The 21393-nt window shown below is 39.5% G+C and overlaps 1 protein-coding gene across 1 annotated transcript in view; it reads right to left on the bottom strand.

Moving 5' to 3' along the window:
- The window catches only part of kcnh2b (potassium voltage-gated channel, subfamily H (eag-related), member 2b), a 241070-nt gene that overhangs the window by 194975 nt on the left and 24702 nt on the right, over positions 1 to 21393 (bottom strand). The window contains exon 2 of the mRNA XM_030756201.1: positions 18272 to 18502. Within this exon, the coding sequence (XP_030612061.1) occupies positions 18272 to 18502 (231 nt within the window). The remainder of the gene's footprint in view (positions 1 to 18271; positions 18503 to 21393) is intronic.

The following is a 21393-nucleotide window of genomic DNA, read 5'->3' as shown; positions in this document are numbered from 1 at the left end:
GCTGTAAATCCACTGCCACCTTTTGCCAAAGGTTGCCAATATGTTTGCAATATCAGCAACAAACACTTTTTTTTTTTTTTTTTTTTTTTTTTAGGGCACAACTAAACTCAACTTTTGTACAACAAAATGTAGCTGTTGTATTAAAATGTATTAAAATGTAGCCTTTGTTGTTTTTGCCACTGCTCACTCAGTCACGATTTTTTGTCCCTCCTCCTATCCATTAACCTCTACGCTGTCCATCAACTTCTCCTTCCATTCCCTCCCTCCTCCCTTTGAATAGCACTACATTAAGCCCTAATAGCTCTGGAAAAGACATACAACCTAATAACTTGGGTCTGTGCAAATGCTATTTGTCCTCCTGTTGCCTCTTAAGTGCTCAAATAACTATCTCGGCAACAACATTAAAACAGACCGGCACTGTATTCAAAGCCTAAGCAAGGGTAGAAGTCACCATTTCATCATCATCATCATCATCAACAGTTGTTTTTGTCATGGTTTTGAGCCTTTGGTGTATCTTCCCAGCCTAATGTTTGCCTGTTTTTTTCAGCAGCAATCATGCCAGGAGAGTAATACCGTCAACCAATGGTGTTATGTACGTAAACAAAGCAGTTTTACCAGATGAAAATGAAATGGAGTCTCTCGTGTACACCAAGAAAAACAAAAACGCATAAGAAAATCCACACACATTCACACAAAAACCAATGCAATACTATATGCAAATCAAAGACTTCATTCTCTTTCCCTCTCACATACATACACACACAAACAGAAAGATGTTCAGGCACAAATACTAAAAAAAAGCATATAAAATTGAAGTTGCTGACGCATAATAATACCGTTGTTCAACGTCATTGCTTGTGCTGGGTTATTAAACATCCTCCTAACAGACTTTCATATTAATATATCAACACCATCAATCAACTCTGCTAACATAAAACTCTCTAACTCTCTCTGGGGTTCAGAGCAACACCAGATAACAACTTGTTGTTGGATAGTGGTTTCTAGTGCCTCATCTGAATTTTCTGACGGACTAATGAAAAAGAAAACAAAAGAGCCTTTTTTACTAATAAAGTAAAAATTGCTGAACTCAACCCAAACAGGATAGCATATTTGGAACAGCACCAAGAAATTATAAATACCTTTACACCGAGACAATGACAGATGATGTGTGGGAACTGGACATCAGGACAATAACAGCAACATGTGGACTAGTGACAGCAAGCACAAGTCTTCTTCAATATGGGGATTGAAATAAAACAAAACTATTGTATGGAAATATTTTGCATTTTCACCAAAGTAGGTACAGGTCATAGAGACAACAAAGCTTGTAATCAATATCACACACCATGTCAAAATTAAGAACAAAAAACATCAAATGTATCCAAGAACCTCTAAGAAACACATTTAAATCTATACAAAAGGTTCAAGGTGAGCATTTTTTTTTCAGCTGTTTAATGAAAACTAGGTTTGAAACCTAAAAATACACTCCAGGTCACCATTTCATGTGTGTACAACACAACATGCAAGATATGAAATTCTAAATATCATTAAATAACTCTAGTCTTATATAAAACTAATACTACAGAGGTAAATCTAAAACTGTATACATCTGTATACAAGTTCACAACAAGCAGTGCTCGTGGCCAGTCGATAGCAGCAGAATCTTTGAACTCACCAAACCTCGTTGTTCAAAGGCTCCTTTGAACAGGCGCTTATTTTTGATTCTATATGAATCAAAAATTCATCACCTCAATGTCTGCAAGCTCAAAATCAATAGTAAGCTAGCAGAAAAGAATGTCATAAGACCTTTTCCATGACTTCAATTAAAGACTGGGGTCAGAAAATGTCAAAATCCTTTATTCAATATCCAGGCTTTTCTAAACAAGTCATAACTATTAACTAAGTCCACAACTCTTTAATGGTGCTATAATTTCTACAGACTTGAACATGAACTATGAACATGAACTAAGAACCTAAACTTAACAAAGACATGAGCTATGGACGCACAGCAGATGAGTCAACAAGGACAATGATGACGGCAACGATGACGAGGATGCGACAAAGAACTGACACAGACTGAGGACTTAAATACAGACACAGGATCGGGAACAGGTGGAGACACAGCTGGGAATAATTAAACAAGACAGGACCAGGAAGTAAACTAAATACAAGGCGGACAAGACTAAGACTAACAAAGTAAAACAGGAAACGACCGAGTACTAAGACAGACTGGACGCCAGAGATGTGGGGAAGACAAGAACACAGGGACACGGGGATTCAATATAACTAACTATAACTAACACTAACCAACTATGAATCTAAACAATAAGAAAACTTGGAAACACAATGAAACAAAACCATAAGGGCAAAAACACAAAATGCTGGGCACACGGCCCAGGACCATGACAAAGGCAAAGAGAAAACTATCAAAGAATCAGATTAATTCTTTTTGAAACAGCTCTGAAACATTAGCTCTTTAACAACTCTAATTATCATATCAAACAAATCTTATCAAGCATTAGTAACAAAGTACTTGACACATACAGCCTGTAATGAAGTATAAAAGGTTTTGCAAAGGATTTGCTTCAGTGAAATCACTTTTAAGAGCCACCATAAAACAGAGTGCTGTCAGGACCAGCAGACATGGACATTTAGGTCTGCAACAGGAGTTTGTAACTGTACATTTTAATAAGTCCCATTTTAGCAAGACCTTCACACCCCATCTTACTTATTCCACAAAATCAAACTAACTGGAAGAGGGGAGAAATGTAAAAATATAGTTATAGTTAACCAATATTTAGATCAGATATCAGTTTGATCCTCACTAAAATAGCTGGTAGGACAGATTGGTCTATGGGCCGATCTATTTAATTCAATTCTATCTTGCTCTGTTTAAATGAACTAGTACTTATACAGTACTAGTTCAACAGTATACAGTATAGCACTTTTATACTCTAAATACTCAAAACATCTTTCTACTACAAGCCTCATTCACCCATTCTCACACACATTCAAACAGTGTTTTTATTGTATGCCATTAATACCTTTAAGTACTTTTGTCTAACCACTTGGGGTTCAATATTCTGCCAAGGATACCTCGACATGCAGACTGGAGGAGCCAGGGATCGAATGAATGACCTCCTGATTAGCAAATTACTTGCTCTACCTTTCCAGCCACAGCCGCACCACAGCTGTTTCTACACTGTGTGCCAGAAGAAGGAGCGAAAACATAGCATGGAGAAAGCTAACAGAGCAAGGTCAGAAGAATGTAATATTTGACTTAACTGCTAACTGTGGTCAATAGAGATCCAATGAGGATGTTATTTTACTGATAAATACCACATAAGTAAATTTATATCCTTGTATTGTTGTATTTTTTTTTTTTTTTATCTTTACAGAGTTAGTAAAGTAATGTTAAAGTCAAGTCTTCCACACAAAAGAAAGACTGCCAGGCTCTTTCTCACTTCCATTAACTTAACATTGGTATCAGATTAGTACTCTTTTTTTGGCCACACTATCATTATCATTCCAGGAGTGGAAAAAGTTGGATCAGTGCGTCCCTTCTAACCGTATTGATGACAGTGAGACAGAAAAATAAATGCACTGAAAATCTGAGGGACTGAGGCAGAACAAACCAGCCCTCTGAGTAAAAACAGCCAGTGGACTGTGATCCACACACAGAGTAAAATTACAGGATGAGCACTTATTTATTCACACACAAACAGAAGGGATTGAGCCCAGCAAAAGCTCCTTCTTCAGTCAGCAGGGAATCACCAAGTATCGTCACTGTTACCCTCTCTGCTACAGTTCAGTGCTAAAGGACTCAAACACTCAGTGCTTTCCATTTAAATTCACAGTCAGTTCACAACACTCATACAGAGTGTATTTGCAAGTGTCTATCTGCACACACAAAAGACTGCACACTCGCATTATAAACACCTAAAAGTACACGCAGCACACACCTTAGTATTTATATCCCACTGCAAATTGTCTCTTTTATTTAATATGACACACTACTTTATTTACTTTTTGGCTCAATGCCATTTCCTCTCTGTATTCAGCAGTGTAATGAAGCAACAGTGACTATGATAGTTAGGCTGTTAATGCATTTGCACCCTGGAGGAGAATGAAACACATCTAACAGATACCGGGGCTTGCACTCCACAGCAGGCTTTGACTGGCAGGCACTGATGGACTGGTGCCATGAAGGCAAATGAAGTAATAAAGCTATAAGAATGGTCCCGCTCTACCTATTCACCCATTACTGGCTCGAACATTGCTCTCAGTGTCTATCCCTCCTGATAAGATAAGTGTGGTGGTAGCTGAGCCCTGGCACCATGGTAGAAGCTCTAGTGTCTCAATAGATTTTGCTAAGCATAGTGTCTCCTCAGTAATGTGTAAACAGTCTTCTGCTAAGTGGTTACTTGATTATTTTAGACAACAAAAAAATTAAATGAGCACACTCTTTTGTTTGCTCTAAAACTATCAAACGATATAAGAAAATCTGTTTCTTGTTTAATTTTGCATCATAAATTAGGATCACACTGTATTATAAATGGGTTATTGTACCAACTGAACAAATCATAAATACAAGGCTAATACTGAACTTAAGACACAGATCTAATCAAGTCCGATGTATGTGTACACTTTATTTGTTTATATGCGTGCCTCTGCATCCAGCTTGAACCCTGTGATTCTGTGTACCACAGTGTTTCCTTACATCCTTGCATCTTACACGAAAAAAGTGAGGTGGGGCTCCCTGGCTAGTCAAAGACAGCAGCATCGTATGATGTTTATTTACAAGGCTCTACTGCAAAGATTGCCTATCCCTGCTCCTTGACTGAATTTAAACACAGTACTTATAATGTCAGGTCAAAGGACACTTTGACATTAGCTGTGCCTCTTGTTCACACTGAATTTGGAAAAACTGGATTTAAATACATCACTGTCTATAAATGGGATGAGCTACAGAAAACAGTGAAACTACAATCTCCAGTTTCACTGGAACATTTCTAAGGCCTGTATTTGTTTGTCTGCACCTTTTTCTTAATTTTATTATTTGTGATGTATCATGAGTCGTCTTATTATGTTGCTGCCTGTCAGTTTTTTGTCCACTGGTCTCTCTTGAAAAAGAGATCACAATCTTAATGAGACTACCTGTTTAAATAAAGGATTAATAAATAAAGTATTTAATAATAAAGGATTTATTAAGGTTGTTTCTGTTCGTGTTTGTGTGTACAAGAGGGCGAGTGACCAAGCACAATACACACACCAAAACAGGATTCTGCTATTACTGTTCTGTTCTGTGCATACATTTAGACTACTGAGATTTTTCCACAGTGCGTGTGTGCGCGCGCACACACACACACACACACACACACACACACACACACACACACACACACACACACACACACACACACACTAGCAAGGGGCAGACAGAGGCAGATTTACATATTGTAGACATGCATATTCAGATTAGCCTCCGGTTGCAAGAATCAAACTGAGAATAATAGAAGTGCAAGAACAGCTGCTTTACACCTCTATACTCTTTCAGACGACTGCATTCAGCAGCACCCTGTGGCCTGAAAATGTCTCCATAAAACCTGGACAGAAAAACTGTAGACGAGGCAGACAAACGATTCGGTAAAGGCAGGAAGAGACTGTTCAATTCAATTCAATTCAATTTTATTTAAATTTTGTTTACATACCACCAAATCACAACAATAACTACCTCAAGGTTCTTTATATTGTACGGTAAAGACCAAACAATATTACAGACAATCAAAAGACCACCTATGAGCAAGCACTTGGCAAGAGTGAGAAGACAAAACTGCCTTTTAACAGGAAGAAACCTGCAGCTCAGGGAGGGACAGACATCTGCTGCGACTGGGTGAGGGGAGACAGCTAGACAGCTGTACAGGGATACTTCTTTGGAGAACTAGCCAAATCATTGTTGGAATACTAAATGCTCCGCTTCCACTCTGTCAGACCTGAGCTTATTCAACTGTGAAGCAGTTGATGAAATAAAAGCAACGTATGACAAATATTAGGGTGTAAATATGAAAAAGAAGGAAGGAGTACATTAAAGACCTCATAGGCCAAACCTGTCCACATATTTCAAGATAATCATTTATAGAAGTCAAATGCATATGAAGCTAATAAATGTAAAAGATTATAAACATGTGCAGGCACACACATAAACACACATCTCTGAGACTTCTTTAAACCAGGCCTCATTCACTGAGGTACAGCTTCTTTCCCGGATCCATTCAGTAATCAGTGTTAAGGGAAAAGCTCGGAAGGAAGGAAGGTTGATTTGTGTGGATGACAATGACACCAAATCGACTGCTGATTTGAACTCTGGATTCTCATGCTGTGAGGCAACAGTGCAAACCACTGATCCACAGTGCATCACTGCATGTATATGTACAGTACAGTCTATTTTATGTGCCTATAAATATAAGAAACTGTATCTGTGAAATGAGAAAGAACAGATTACATCTGCATGCAGAGTATAAAGTGCAGCTGTGTCCCGTCTCAGACGTAACTCACAAATGCTTTCTGGGAACCAAGAGAGAAATAAAAGGATGGCTGTATTTAATTTGTTTTGATATCATGTATACAGGTGTTACAGCAGCTATATTATGCACAAAGCACACAGAATGTCATTTTTTAATTACATTGTATGTTTTTTTTTTTCTTACAGATACATTTAATTTGGAGGTGACAAGGAACGTGAAGCAGACTGCAGCTCCAGTAACATACAGCAGCTTGACATTTAGCACCAAGCAGATCAGCTTGGCCAGTTTTTAACCACGTCACAGCTCTGGTTTGACTCAGACTTGAGTGAAATCATTTTTTTTTTAAAAATGAGTGATTATCATTGCAGTCATTTATTAGTCAGTTAGTAGTTTATAGCACATCAAAACCAGTTTCACAGGTTTGGGTCCAAGTGATAATCTATTACAGTTGGTATCTTAGGCACTGACTGGCTATCAGATCACCATTGAAGAAATACCTCATTTGCACTGGTTTCACCTTTTTTTAAAGGTGAAAGGGGCATCCGAAGTTGGCCACTGCTTTCTACTCAGCATCAATCTTAACCATTTTTTTCACTTCCAGAAATAAACACACACACATTACTTAGCATTATCTCAAGCATGTGGTACTGTAAATGTTCCCATATGTGGATATGTGGATAGTCTTTGGTCCTTTACTGTGTGTGTATAAGTGCATGGAGAAGAGCCTTGTAAAGCACATTGGGTGACTAATGAGGCACACAAACATGTCATGGTTATTATTTGAGTGTCATGAAAAAAGGTGAAAAAAAGAAGAAATACACAGTGTGTCTCACATAGCCACACTTACAGGAGAGAGTGACGTATCAGTTGATCATAATTTGGTGTTTTGTGCTCTCAATCAATGTGACTTAAATACATCCTTCAAAGATAGTGAATAGTTAATATTACCTTGTCCCTATAACCATTATAGCCTTCTTTCCCAGCCATTGCCTGCCTTCTGTGCTGTTACACTATGTACCTGAGTGCAAGTTTGTGTCATTATCGTCTTCATTTGTGATGGAACAAAACAATAGCTCTCCATCTCTGCTTTGAACATGGACAAGTCTCCCATCAGTTCTAAAACTAAATGCAATTTGCTGTGTGGGTGACAGTTGACAGCATTAGTTGTACGTGTGCGTTATGCGGTCTTTCAGCTGGAGGTGGGCTCAGCCACAGCAATCATCAGCAAAGAGTGCTAACCTCTCTTGAGAGGCTGCAGGTCTCTAAGTGCTTTGCTTAGCTACCGCTGCTAGGCAATCAAGCATTCCCCCTGTCACAGAGGACTGCCTGCTCCTCTGGGCTCACTGCATTATGAAGGCACAATGTTGTTAGGTCACTCATGATGTCTAATAGACACCTACTAGTCTTCAATACCCACAATGAGCTCAGGAGTCTTTTCATAATGCCTGCAGGAGTTATCAGTGGCAGTTCCACTAGCTGAAAAAATCCAAGGGTGGTGATGACCCAGACCTTTCTTCAGAATCTCAAGGTTATATAGACAAAAACTGATAGTCAGTTGTGTTTGTCCAAAACTTTTCTTGTTATGACTATGCAACAAGTCAACAAGTCACAATTTCATTCAGGGCCACAAAAGTGTGAACACCCAAAGAGATTACATGTACACTGTGATTACAGCTACTGTACTTCAAATCTGTTTTCCACAATATTAATGTGCAGCTACTCTGCATCAATGATTTAATGTGCATTCAAAGTCAAGCCCAGCACGCACTAACTTCAGTACCACCTCAAAAGAAGGATGGCTGAAATAAAGTTTGCACTCTCGACACAGCTGTCTTCTGACCTTGGAGTAGAGCGGGTAAAATAATGAAGGAGTGGTAATTTATACTGTACTATTTTTTTAAGTATTGCCTTTGTGCACTCTGTTTCTAATGAATCTGAGCCAGTCTTTCCTAACATGCAAAAGCTCTAACAGCTTCCAAGTAAGCAAATATTGAAAGTTTATAACATTCAGTGAAGTTATATTGATCTTCACAATTACATGGCACCAGTGATCTTGGAAGTAGGAAGAGTGTTTTTTAAACATTTACATTTATGTGCATGGATTTAGGCAAATAATTTTAATTCTTTACCTACTACATCACAATGCTTGCTTTTTGCAAGCATCTGCACAGACACTGTGCAAAGCTAGCGAAAAACCCAGAGTGATGTTAAAACTTAGTGCATCCCGAACAGCCCAGCAAACAGAACCTGAACTGCAACAAGTAACACAGGCTGTGATGAATTGTACAGCAGAATCACTGTGGCAGTTAATTTGAAGACTCTTTGAGCTGGTTTTTAACTTTACTTTGTGTTGTTGGTTTTGGGTTCAAATGTAAACACTAAAAGAAAGATTGTATGTGTTTCCTCATTAGGACAGGGATTTGTGTAAGTGTGCAAGTGCTGCATTACTTTTAAGAAAAGTTATAAGTAATGTCTAATACATTACTTTTATGATTAACAATCCCAACAATGGTAGTGAGATATTCCATTGGGAGTTTTTTTAGCATTACACAACTTTTCCCATGTTTTGCTCGCTCGTGTCCCATATTTTTTGACATGTTTTTCACAGTGACACTCTTAAAAAGAAAACACATGCACTCTCATTTAGACAATTTCTGTCACCTGTCCAATTCTTAACACTATTTTAAGAGCTGACTGACAGTTCCTTTTTGATATAGCAGCATTGCTCCAGCAGTAGCAAAGTGACAACAATGACATCCTTCAGTTGATCTAACTTCATAGCTCCTTGACACAGATGGCCTATTAGATAACCCACATTGTTGCTGGCTGACGCTGAGCAATTTTCTTTCTTCTCTGGTGGAGAGGCAGTGAGAGACAGAAAGATAGGGAGACAGTTGAGACAATGAGTGTCAATAATACAGAGGAGAAGGCCAAGAGCCTAAGCAACTAAAGCTATCGGACAAACACAATAGGACAGACTAAGTGATACCCAAGAAACTAGAGCTTAGAGCGTGAGGTCGAGTTAGAGTTAGAGTTGAGAATCACGAAGAGGACAGATAGAGGGGCTGAGAGTGTATAACAGAGGTCATAAAAGGAATTTCTTTTAAGTTAAAATAGATTTCTAGTGTGATGACCTTAAGTCTGTCTTGTTGGGTCACTTGTGACTCGAGGGTATTCTAGCCAAGTTGTTGTCAGCAGGGACTGATTGTCATTGTTGGCTGCAGACAGAATGATTTTCTTCCCACTTGCCAGGTGGAGCAATGAGAGCTTCTGTCTGCACTGTTCATTCTGCTCCACCAGGTTCTGGCTCTGTTTGCTTAATTGTTGTAGCTCTTCAAGCTCTTCCTCCTGAACTTTGAGATGCTGAAGAAGCTCCTTTGGTTGGTGTCTTTCTTTGCAGACGGGAGTGCCAGAATTAGTTCCTCTTTCTCTGAGATCTGCAGCAAATCCACTGCAGATCTCAGAGTTTGTACAGAACCAGCAAATGTAGTTTTTATGGTATTTGAACATAAACATGAAAAGTTATTAATTGGAATCTTACATTGTGACAAATGAGGATAAGAAAGTCATCCCAGTGCCCAGTTGCCCATTTAGTAACAAAAGAAGTTAACAAGGGATGTCCGTCCCTGTCTCACTTTTATGCCTGGGGAGCCACAGGTGATTGTTGGCACAGAGTAAGCATTCACTTATGATTATGTGTTTGATCCCACTGCTGAACAAGAAGAACTCTTCAATACCTCTTTACTGTGTGGGATTTCAAAGGCTACCATGCCACTGTTCTTGTATATGGACAGAAGGGATCCAGAAAGGCCTTTTTGATGGAAGGAACATACGCACACAGCCCCTGATGATAACTAGTTGGCTTGATACCTCTGCTCCACCCCTGAGTTACACAACCTGACAGACAGACTTAGGTCATCACACTATCCATTCCCATTCCCCAGTGTAAACCTGTGTCTATTTTCTGACACCTATTCTCTGTTTGTTACCCTTTAACTCCATGAAGCAAAAGCTAACATAATGCTGCATTGTTGTGACATTAACAAAACGCATTCAAAGGCAGGTAGCACCCAACTGGAAAACGTCATCTGATCTGTAGCCAAACCTTTTTCTGCATACTCCATACTGCATGTCTATGAGTGCATGCTTCCTATTGCAATTTACTTGGACAGCAAAACTGATTAAACTGGTGAGCCATTGGAGTCTGACAACTGAGCATGAGAATCAGAAGGGAGATCCATCATTGTGAAGGCTCACGCCTAAACCCGGTACTAGATAAATGTGCTTAGATGCAGCCTGTGTGTGTGTGTGTGTGTGTGTGCGTGCGTGTGTGTGTACAATGTCTTCAAGCCTGTGTGTGCATTCTCTGCAAGCATGTGTGTGTGTGGGTCGTGGCTACATTTCATGTAAAACACATGCTTGGACATTGGTTTCTTAGACTACTGTTCAGCATCAGGAGAGGCGTTTTTTACTTTTGCCTTTTTGCCTTTCAAAAGGAGGGAGGAGAGGGAGTGGAAGATGAAGGCAAATGGGACAGGAGGAGGTGGCATAGTGTTTTCCTCTGTGTGCATTATAGATGAGGTGTGTCCGCAGTGTTCGATCAGCAGCTCTCCTTTGGCATGAAGGTGGCCTGCTGGGGTTACCTAAGATTCTCTACTTGTATCTTAGTGAGCTTGAATGTGTGTGACTATGATTCACCAGTGTCCTACCTGTCCAAAAGTATTAAGTTCCCAATATTTTCTAAACTCATTCATCATCTTTCAAGCCCAAATTAATACGGAGGACACTGTGATGTGGGATCATGGACATTGGGCATAATGTAATTCATTCCATCCATCCATCCATCCATCCATCATCACATCCATCCATCCATCCATCCATCCATCCATCCATCCATCCTCCATCCATCAATAAACAAATAAATAAATAATCCAAGCATACAGAAAGAATGTTTTCATAGGAGTCTGTGCAGTCCTGTGAAAAATAAGTACACCCTTACTGTTTCTATGGAAATTACGGGATAAGTAGCAGATTAATTGATCATCAACAAGTGTGACCATCTCTATACAAACAGAAGTTTTGGCAGTTTGCTGAGCTGGAGCATTCAGGTGTGTGCTAAAACAATGCCACTTTTTTCCAGGAGCAGACATTGCATTCGTTCACCCCAAGGTCAGAACACAAAGTAGTCACACCGTAAAATGCTCAGAGAAACCGCAAAAAAGCCAAGAACTGCATCTCAGATTCTACATGTCGTGGTTAACATGTTAAATGTTAAAGTTGATGACAGGAGCAATACCAAACAAGTGTGGCTTGTTTGGAACGGTTGTCAGGAGAAAGTGCCTCTAAAAATAACATGGCAGTAGGGGTTAGGTTTGCAAAGTTGCATCTGAACAAACCATAAGACTTCTGGAACAGTGTCCTGTGGACAGATGAGACCAAAGTTGAGATGATAGCCATAATGTGCAAAGCCAAAGTTGGTGAAAACAATATGACACGTCAGCACCAACACTGCATACAACTGTAAAGCATGAAGGGTTGAAGATTTGAGCTTATTTTGCAGCCATGGGACCTTGGAACTTTGTAGCCATTGAGTTGACCATGAATGCGTCCGTATATCAAATATTCGAGATTCAAATGTGAGGCCATCTGTTCAACAGTTAAAGCTTGGAAAAATTGGATCATGTAATGATGCCAAGCACATGTGCATATCTATGACAGAATGGCTGAAAATGAAAAGAATCAAGCTGCTGCAATGGCCCAGTCAAACTCCAGACCTCAACCTGATTCTATGGTGGGAGCTGTGCATAAATGCATAAACCTCAATGAAGTAAAACAACATTGTAAAGAAGACAAAAATTCCTCCACAACAATGTGGGACACTTTTAAAGTCATACAGCACATCATCTTATTGCTGCTAAAGGTGGCTCTACAAGCTACTGAATCACAAAGTGTAGTTAGTTTTTCACAGGACTGCAGTGTATATGAAATATGTCAGAACTATATACTATTGGTCACTACTCCATGCACTACTAGGACTGTGTTATCTTGTACAAAGATGTATTGCCTTTGTACAAGATAAGGCCTACTGCCTTGACCAAAGACAGCAAGCCCCATCTAGTTCTAGTTAGCTGCTGTGAGTGTGAAATTTTAAACTGTTAGATATAAACACAATGTATGTTAGTTAACTTGTCTTGTATAAGCAGAGATAAAAAAATAACTACTGCTTTATATTCAAGACCTTGGGTAGAAATAAACTGCTACACTAAGTGTCCGGGGGGTAGAAGAAGATTTGTCCTTGTATGAAAATTAGTTGCACTTTGTACACTTTGCATCATACAAAAAGCTACTAACTTTTTTGTTAAATCCATGTGATATGGTTAGAGAATGTGCACTGTCTTTGTGTGGCAACTATCCTCAGTGACCTCTTCTTACCTCTAAGGGTTATATTTTGTGGATATATGACCAGATTAGTCATTGCTTTGAGAATAGTCATTACATGAATCACTTCTAAATTACAGTGCTATTACATTTTAGTTAATTTGATCATTTTTCTTCTGTCTGCAATGAGAGGGCATACAGAGGCTATTGTGCTGTGCCAACACTGGCCAAGAGCTTTGCAGGCATTAAAAGTTGTTGATTCCAAAACTTTTAACTATGTGTTGTTAGCATGGTGGACATAGCCAGTGCGACAAAAATGACCGTGCCTGTATAAATCTACATTCAAGGTTTTAACTTTTCACGAGGTTCTTTTGCATAGAACATCAGTGGTGTGTGTGTGTGTGTGTGTGTGTGTGTGTGTGTGTGTGTGTGTGTGTGTGTGTGTGTGTGTGTGTGTGTGTGAGTGAGTGAGTGAGTGAGAGAGAGAGAGAGAGACCATGTCTCTGGTATAAACAGTGGAAAGTGAGATTTGTGGGGGGAGACTGAACTAGCAGAGAGCTCCTCAGAAGCCTCACTGGAGATGCTATAACTGGCACCACCTCTCTTTCTTTCTCACTTTCAAATAATATGAGAAACACGTTTTGACGGTCACTGCTTTGCTCTCTGTCTCATGCTCTCACTCTCTTTCTCTCACCCAATGGTTGTTCCTAATTTCTCAGAGTTGTGCTGGCTTCCTGTTTCTTAGTCACCTTGCACTACTTTTCCCTCTTCCCCTCTTTTCCACCATCGAATCCTCTCCTACGTCTCTGTTGTCTGTCTGCAGGTGGAAAGTGTCCAGCAGATGCTCTGGCCGCAGCCCAGGGACTTGCTTTCTTTATTACCAAGGAGGCCCCCTATCGTCATACCAATCAGAAATACATTGTTGACTTAGGAGAGACTTCTTCAATGGTTTAACACATTTATCTTCCTCTAATGTGCATATTACAAATCTATTTGGTGAGCTCTTTTGAACATGCTGCTATTTCATTAAAACAGTTGTGACATGAAAAAGAACAGATGGCCAATTGTATTGTTATCTCACTAAGCAGTAATCTACCACATTTATGGACTGTTTTTTTTTTTAATACCATCTAGAAACAGACCACATACACCATACTGCATTTCCTAAACTTTTGTAGTAATCAAAAGGAAAAAGAAAGGGCATTAAATGAGTTGCCAAAGACACAAATTAAACCATGGAATAAACAGTGGTCAGACTATTCACACATACAAACTTAGACATAAACATAAGCTATTGTGTGCCAAATCTTCTGTACACACCACAGAAACAAATACCTAGGCCAAATGAAAAGGTTCACTTACAGTCACTGGTGCCTGACTGATGCAATCAGTTGAAATTGGCCTACAACATTAACATCAATATTACAGCTACTGTACTTGTAGGAAGAACCATAACCACAGTTAGCTTCATTGAATTAAATCTTGATCACCTACCGTAGCATGATTATTCATTAACTTAAACATCATGTATTAATTATACTTAAAATGTATCCTTTTTATGTGGGAACTTCAAGTTTAATTCAAAATTTAAAAAATAAACAAATAAATAAAAAATGAGGAAAGACATGGTGGGCGACAGAAGGTTGTCCTTTAGGGGGCTTTGTCCAGACTACCACATGTTCTTTACTGTAAAGCCTCTCACACATGGGCAAGTCACAAGCCCTGCTGGCTTGCAGCCTCCACCGTAAGGTGTCTAAGGGTGCAGACAACAGTAAATAGAGGCAGGTAGAGCGATGGAGAGCCAAAGCTGAAAATCAACAAACACCTGATTCGAGCTCAGTAGAAAGCAAAATAGGTAGGAGACCCTCACAGACAAAAGGAGCTGCAAGCAACAGTTCTTCCAATCTTTCCACAGGTTCACCTACAGAAACTGGTGATTTTTGCAAAATAAATTTTGCATGTTCACCGCCAGCTCTGCCTCCTGTCTTTTTGACAGTGCCACTGTCTCCAAACCATAGCAGGTCTTCTTATTGTCTTGTAAACCTTCGCTTTCACTTTTTCTGCTATCCTTCAAATCACCACTGACATTCGTCACAGCCGCTCCACCCTGTCTGCACTCTTTTCTTCACCTCTCTTCTCCACTGTCTGTTGCTTTGGATGATTGAGACTAGGTATTAAAACTTGTCCACCATCACCACCTCTACCTCTTGCAGCTTTACTGTTACACCTCCCTCTTATCACACACATGTATTCTGTTTTTTTTTCCCCCATTGAAGTTCATTCCTCTTTTCTCCAGCACATACCTCCTCTTCTCCTCGTTCTCTTCCACCTGCTCTCTACTCTCACTACAGATCACAATATAATTTGTTGACATCAAAGTCCACAGACTCCTGCATCATCTGTCAACCTGCCCATCATCACTGCAAACAAGCAGCAGCTCAGATCCCTGATGTAATTCCACCCCCCACCTTGAACCTATCTGTCCCTCCTGCCACACACCTCAGCACAGTCTATTGTTCCCATACTTGTGCTGCACCAGCCTCACATACTTCTATGCTTAATCACCCTGACCTGTTGCACATCCTTTCCAGCTCAAGCTTTCTGTTGAGTCAGTTAGAACAAGTTTTTTTTCTTCTTCTTTAGTGTCCAGCCTCAAATATAACTCACTGTAAACCTTTTAGTTTGCCTTTGCTATCTCACTCTTTGTTGAACGCTGAGCCTCCAAGTACTATTGTCTACATCTCGACTGTCCCTCTTTTGTCTTTGCTAGGCTCTTTCTGTAATTCCTCATTCCACCAACAAGTCTTCTTGTCCACTTTCCTCTGTCTAGAAGAAACACCAAACATCTTCTTGGCAGTCTCCCTCAGCACTAGAGCTGTACTTTGTCAGTCATCTGGGAGCTCTTCTCTACCACCCAGAGCCTGTCTCAGCTTCTCTCTGAACTCCGTGCAGCTCTGCTTTCACTCGCTTCCTCTTCTTGATTTCCAGTCATCCCACAAACTACTATCTGATGCTGCCTAGATAGATTCTCCCCTGACACCACCCTGCAGTCTCCTATCTTTTTCAGATTGCAGCTGCTGCATAAGATTTAACCTGTGTGCACCTTCCTTCAATTTTATCTCATAATATGTTCCTCTCTCTTTTTGAAATATGTGTTCACCACAGATATTATATTTAACAAAATCCACCACCATCTTCTCAGTTTCTCTCCTTAACACCATACCTCCTTATCACCTCTGTTGTCTTCACCTACATGTCCACTGAAGTCTGCTCCAGTCAACACCCTCTCCCCCCAAACTGTGGGGCGTACACACTGACAACGTTCAACATCACCCCTTTGATGTCCAACTTCAAACTCATGATTCTGTCTGACACTCTCTTCACCCACACAAAACTATTCACAAACCCTTCCTCCAGGATTATTCCTATTCCATCTCACTTCCTACCTTCCTTCGCTCCATCGCTTCGCTTCGCTGCAGAGGCTGCCGACCCAGGTGGATGGGCTGACCAGAATGGTACAGACTCAGACTCAAAGCCTGATGAACCTGAGCCGTAGACTTGGGGAGTAGCAGGTGAGAGGGGTTCGATCTGGAGATAAGGTACGGTTCTGCTCAGTGAGGACGGTAACTAATGAATTTGGATTATTGGATTTATTGAATGGTTTCCCAGTGAGACTGAAGGCTGTTGAAAAAACAAGCAGCCTGTTCCAAAACAACACCTGCATTATCAGAATTCGGCTCCCTAGCCGGCCTTGGCTGGCAATCATATCTCTCCAGAACTATGTGTGAAGGCCGCTATCCCCCTCAGCCCTCTCTGTGATTTGTGAAGCTGGATCTGGTGTACCAAGGCTGCTGATGAACTTCCATCACTATCAGCAAACTGTTTGCCTGGGAGCTGGCATCTGGGCTCCACAATGCCCCCACCCTCTCGTCTCCGTCTGCGTCCCCTCCTGACCCTGACCCTACCCACCATACTGCTATCCCGGCTTTATATGTGCAATATGCTTTTTGCTGAGGTGTTTTTTTGGAACCTCGTAAGGTGTTCTTTATGAACACAGTATGAGATGATTTTTTTGAACCTAACTATCCCAATGTATCTCTTTCTGTCTCTCTGCTAAAGGTAGCGCCGTTGTGAAACGGTTGCATGACCTCAGACATCTGTCCCCCCCTGTCTGTGTTATGTTTTTGTTTTGGATGGATGTTCTGTTAACTGCAATTTCCCCATTTGTGGGACTAATAAAGGCATTCTTGATTCTTGATCATATCAGTCAGCTCTCTCTCCCTTTATCAGTCATAGTTCCTACATTTAAATCCATTACTTCCACCTCCACATGGCTGCTTTTCCATCTCTCTCATTATCGCCTAACACGCCTTCCCCCCTTTCCTCTTCGTTTGTCTTCAGCTAGCAGTAGCACACTCAGCAGCACCCTGAGGTGGTTGTTGTTAACCCGCGCTCTGACTAATCCAGTGTGGAAATTTCATTTTTGATGAGCTGCATGTTTGACTTGGCAAAGATTTTGTGCCAGATCATGACACAACCCTCACCATTTATCTGGGCTTTGGACCAGTGTTAGAAGTACTGCGGCTGAGTTGTATAAATCATTTTCAACACAACACAAAATTAAATCAATACATGCAAAAAGTTATTGATTTACTTTAAAATGTTTTGGTTTTGTAACTGGCAAATCCAAATTCCTTCCTGAAATTAAAGTCAGTGTCAGCACACATGTCTGATATGCACCAACATAATTTTTTTCATTTTTATTTATTTATATAAATTATATTTTATATTTTATAGAACATAATGCAGAAAACTATTCTCTGTATTATTTAAAAATTGTATCATCTCACAGTTTGTTCCTGGGAACGGTTCACCATTGTTTACAGTCATTTTAGCACCAGCAGCAGAGTAACAGCACAGAAGAGCAGCCACTTGCAGAGCCAAGCGGTTTCTACACAGTAAACTGCCAACTAGTGTGTGATATAAAATTAATAATGACTTCATCATTTTCTGTTCTACAGTTAATGTACTAGACATTTAAGACCCAACTATTCAAAAACATTGAACTTCACATAAAAGCACAAAACACATGTATTATTATTCCAATTCCATTAAGAAATAGCATGGTATATCCTCTCCTGACCTCCTAGCATAAAAAACACCACCACTTCCTTCTCCCAACACAAAGCAGACACAGGAGCTTACATTACCGTCTGTGACTATTATATATACTTACATCCCAACATGCAACATTCTTTACGTACAGAGATTCATCTCCATGTCAGCAGGACAGAAACAGGTGCACACCCTTCCTACATGAGCAGAAACAGCTCTGCAATGATGAGCATTCTATAGTTTGTTTTTCCTACCGTCTTTTCGGTAAAGGTTGATCTCCACTTTTCTCTCCTCTGACCCCAGCAGGGCCTGAGCCATCTGGGCAATAGCCAGTCGCTTGGTGTCAGGTCCATACAGGAAGTTACACGTGCATGGCTTCTGCATGATCTCAGCCCTTGAGTAGCCACACATGTGACAGAAGCCATCGTTGCAGAAGATGATGGCGCAGTTCTCCACTCTAGCATTGGCTATGACAAACTTGCGACCTGTAGGTGGAAAGTGAAAAGTTTTTTTTTTTAATTTAAACTTCAGTTCTCACTAACACAGAAACAGAAATAGGTAGTTAAGTCCATTAATTTAAATGAAAACAAACATCTGCACTCAGGTTAAATATCTAAAGGCGAAGGTACATTTTAGTTACATTTTGTTTACTCTCTAAACTGATCAAGATGTTTTCCCCTGAAAAAACAACCAACTCCTCTGGCCCAAATGATAGACAGTTTCATCTAATCCATATCTGTATCTTTATTGCTAAAAACATTCAAAAGCCACCAGAAAGGCAGAATTCAACATTTTCAGGGGCATTTCTTCAGACTGGTACAGCCTGGAAGGACAAAAAAACACTCGGGGCACTTAGCTAATACAGAACCTATGTTATATATATTCTTGTCTTCTATGTGGGCCATTGCCTACTGAAATGCCAATATCAAACATGAGTCTAACTTTCAAATCAAATGGAAGCAAAATAAATCCCTACAAGAAAGTAAAGGCAATAAAACTAAGAACACTTCTTTCATGAGTATACCACATCAAAAATAAAGGTAAATCATAGTTATATATGGAGAAAATAAGAGAAATGTTAAAAAGAATATGGCTAGAACTGTATAATCACTTAAGTGCAGACCTCAGAGTGTGTGCCTGTGGGTTTGAATATGCATGTTTGTAACTAGAGCCAAAATTTTACACCCCAGCTGCAACCTCAACAGCCTCTTTTTCCACGAAGCTATGATGTGTCCTAGCTCTAAACCACTTACTATAGAAGGAGCTTTTTAGCTCCATGGCCTCTGTTCAATGTCAACGTATGAAGTTAAGAGAGCTGCTTACACAAAGACACTCAAAACAATGTTCTCTTGCCCAACACACAGATTCACTCACTTCCAATACAGTATGAATAACTGTGTGGTTTCTTTAAGGTGAATTTCTTATGTCTTCAGGTAACACAAAAACAAGTTAATGCATGTGTATGAAGCCTGTGTGCAAGTGTGTCTGTGCTGTTAGGGTGACAGTCTGATAGATGACTTCCACTAAAGAGCATTAAGCTTCTGAAGAGTTGCAGTGTTCCTTGTTTCTTTCACTTAGTCCCACTGTGAGGAGGATGCTGCTCATAAGTAGTCAAGTTGATGTTAAAGGGAAGAAGGAAAGCGTTGTAATAGAAAACGGTGTGCAGCAGGAAACAGCAGGCAGGCTGGGTGAGGATGAATAAATGGATGTAAACAGGATAAATGAAATAAGATTTTAGGGAGGAATGATGAGAAAAAAATAGGATAAAAGTTGGGGAAATGATGAAGGAGACAGGGCAGAAGTAAAACGGAGTTAAAATAATGAATTTAGAGATATTTGGAGAAAGAATATGAGAGAGAGGTGGATTAAAGGAGATTTGCCCCAAATGAGACCACAGCAATTCATTTGCATTAAACCATGGGGACCACATCACATTCCGATTTTCATAGATTTTTGTCAGATTATTTCACAGTTTTTGACTTGAATTCAATTATAAATTCTATTTCTATTCTAATCTAGCCGCGGTTTCTTAGACTTAATTGAATTCAGACTCATTTAATATTCAACTCCAAATAGTAGCTTGGAGGATGTTCAAAAGAGACTTCCTAAGTTAGTTGACTTTTCGGCTTAGGATCTCCAATTTGAGTTTCCTGCTCCAAGACATAGGAACACTATTAACTTGCTGTTTTTAGGCTGCGCTGTATTATCCCTAATAAGTATTTAAGAGTATCACACTAAAAGGGTCATATTAAATTTTACTAATTCCAATCTCTACCATGTTGATTCCAACACATGTTGTGCTGTGCCTCATTTTTGTAACTCTGTCATAAAAAGACAGGACAGACAGACAGACAGACAGACAGACAGAACAGAACAGACAGACAGAAGAGAAAGTAAGAAAGAAGAAGAAGAAAGAAAGAAAAAAGAAAGAAAGAGAAGAAAGAAAGAAAAAGAAAGAAAGAAAGAAAAGAAAGAAAAGAAAAGAAAGAAAGAAGAAAAGAAAGAAGAAAGAAAAGAGAAAAGAAAGAAAGAAAAGAAAGAAAGAAAGAAAGAAAAGAAAGAAAAAAAAAAAAAGAAGAAAAAAAAAAAAAAAGAAAAAAAAGAAAGAAAAAAAGAAAAGAAAGAAAGAAAGAAAAAGAAAGAAAGAAAGAAAAGAAAGAAAGAAAGAAAGAAAGAAAGAAAAGAAAGAACGAAAGAAAGAAGAGAAAGAAAGAAAGAAAACACAAGCCACAACCATAGACTGTACATAAAAGATGGGGACCTATAATTTACAAAATGAGCATCATGTTGTTTTCAGTTATAGTTGAAACCAGCAACTGAGACTGCAAACTCACCAGTAAAGTATTTGCTGAGGTCACAGACAATAGACAGTACCAGCATTTGAGGCCTGAGGTTGAGACTTTTAAGAAGTTTCAAAGTTTGACTCTCTGGGTCTTTGTGACCATTATCTTTTTCAACTGTGACCATTATCTTTTTCAACACAAATAACAGTCACTCAAGAGAGTCTCCAAACACATTCAAAAGCCATTAGAAAGGCAACACTTCAAGTGAGACATGCCCATTATAATGAGAAAAAAGGCCTTTAAGGCACAGAAAACTATTTTTCAGTATAAGGTTGCATATGGGAGATGTTCATCAGAGGAGTTTTTATGGTAGTCTTGGATAAAGGAGAGGTGGTATGAATAACTTAAATTAAAGTAACAAGATTTTTGCTGCAGTGAGTGTGCCTGGCAGTTCTTATTTGTGGGTCTGAAAAAATAACAGCTTCACTTTTTTGTAATTTTTTTTAGGGTTTCCTCACAAAGGCCATCTGTGATAAATCTTCCCCAAGGACTTGAGGCTGTGATAAGGGAAGAACACCTTATTGCTGCAGTCA

Source organism: Archocentrus centrarchus, chromosome 20, assembly GCF_007364275.1.
Source record: "Archocentrus centrarchus isolate MPI-CPG fArcCen1 chromosome 20, fArcCen1, whole genome shotgun sequence".
In the NCBI taxonomy this organism is placed as follows: Eukaryota; Metazoa; Chordata; class Actinopteri; order Cichliformes; family Cichlidae; genus Archocentrus; species Archocentrus centrarchus.
Note: the sequence above shows the minus strand (reverse complement) of the source record. Positions and strands in the feature narration are given on the sequence as shown.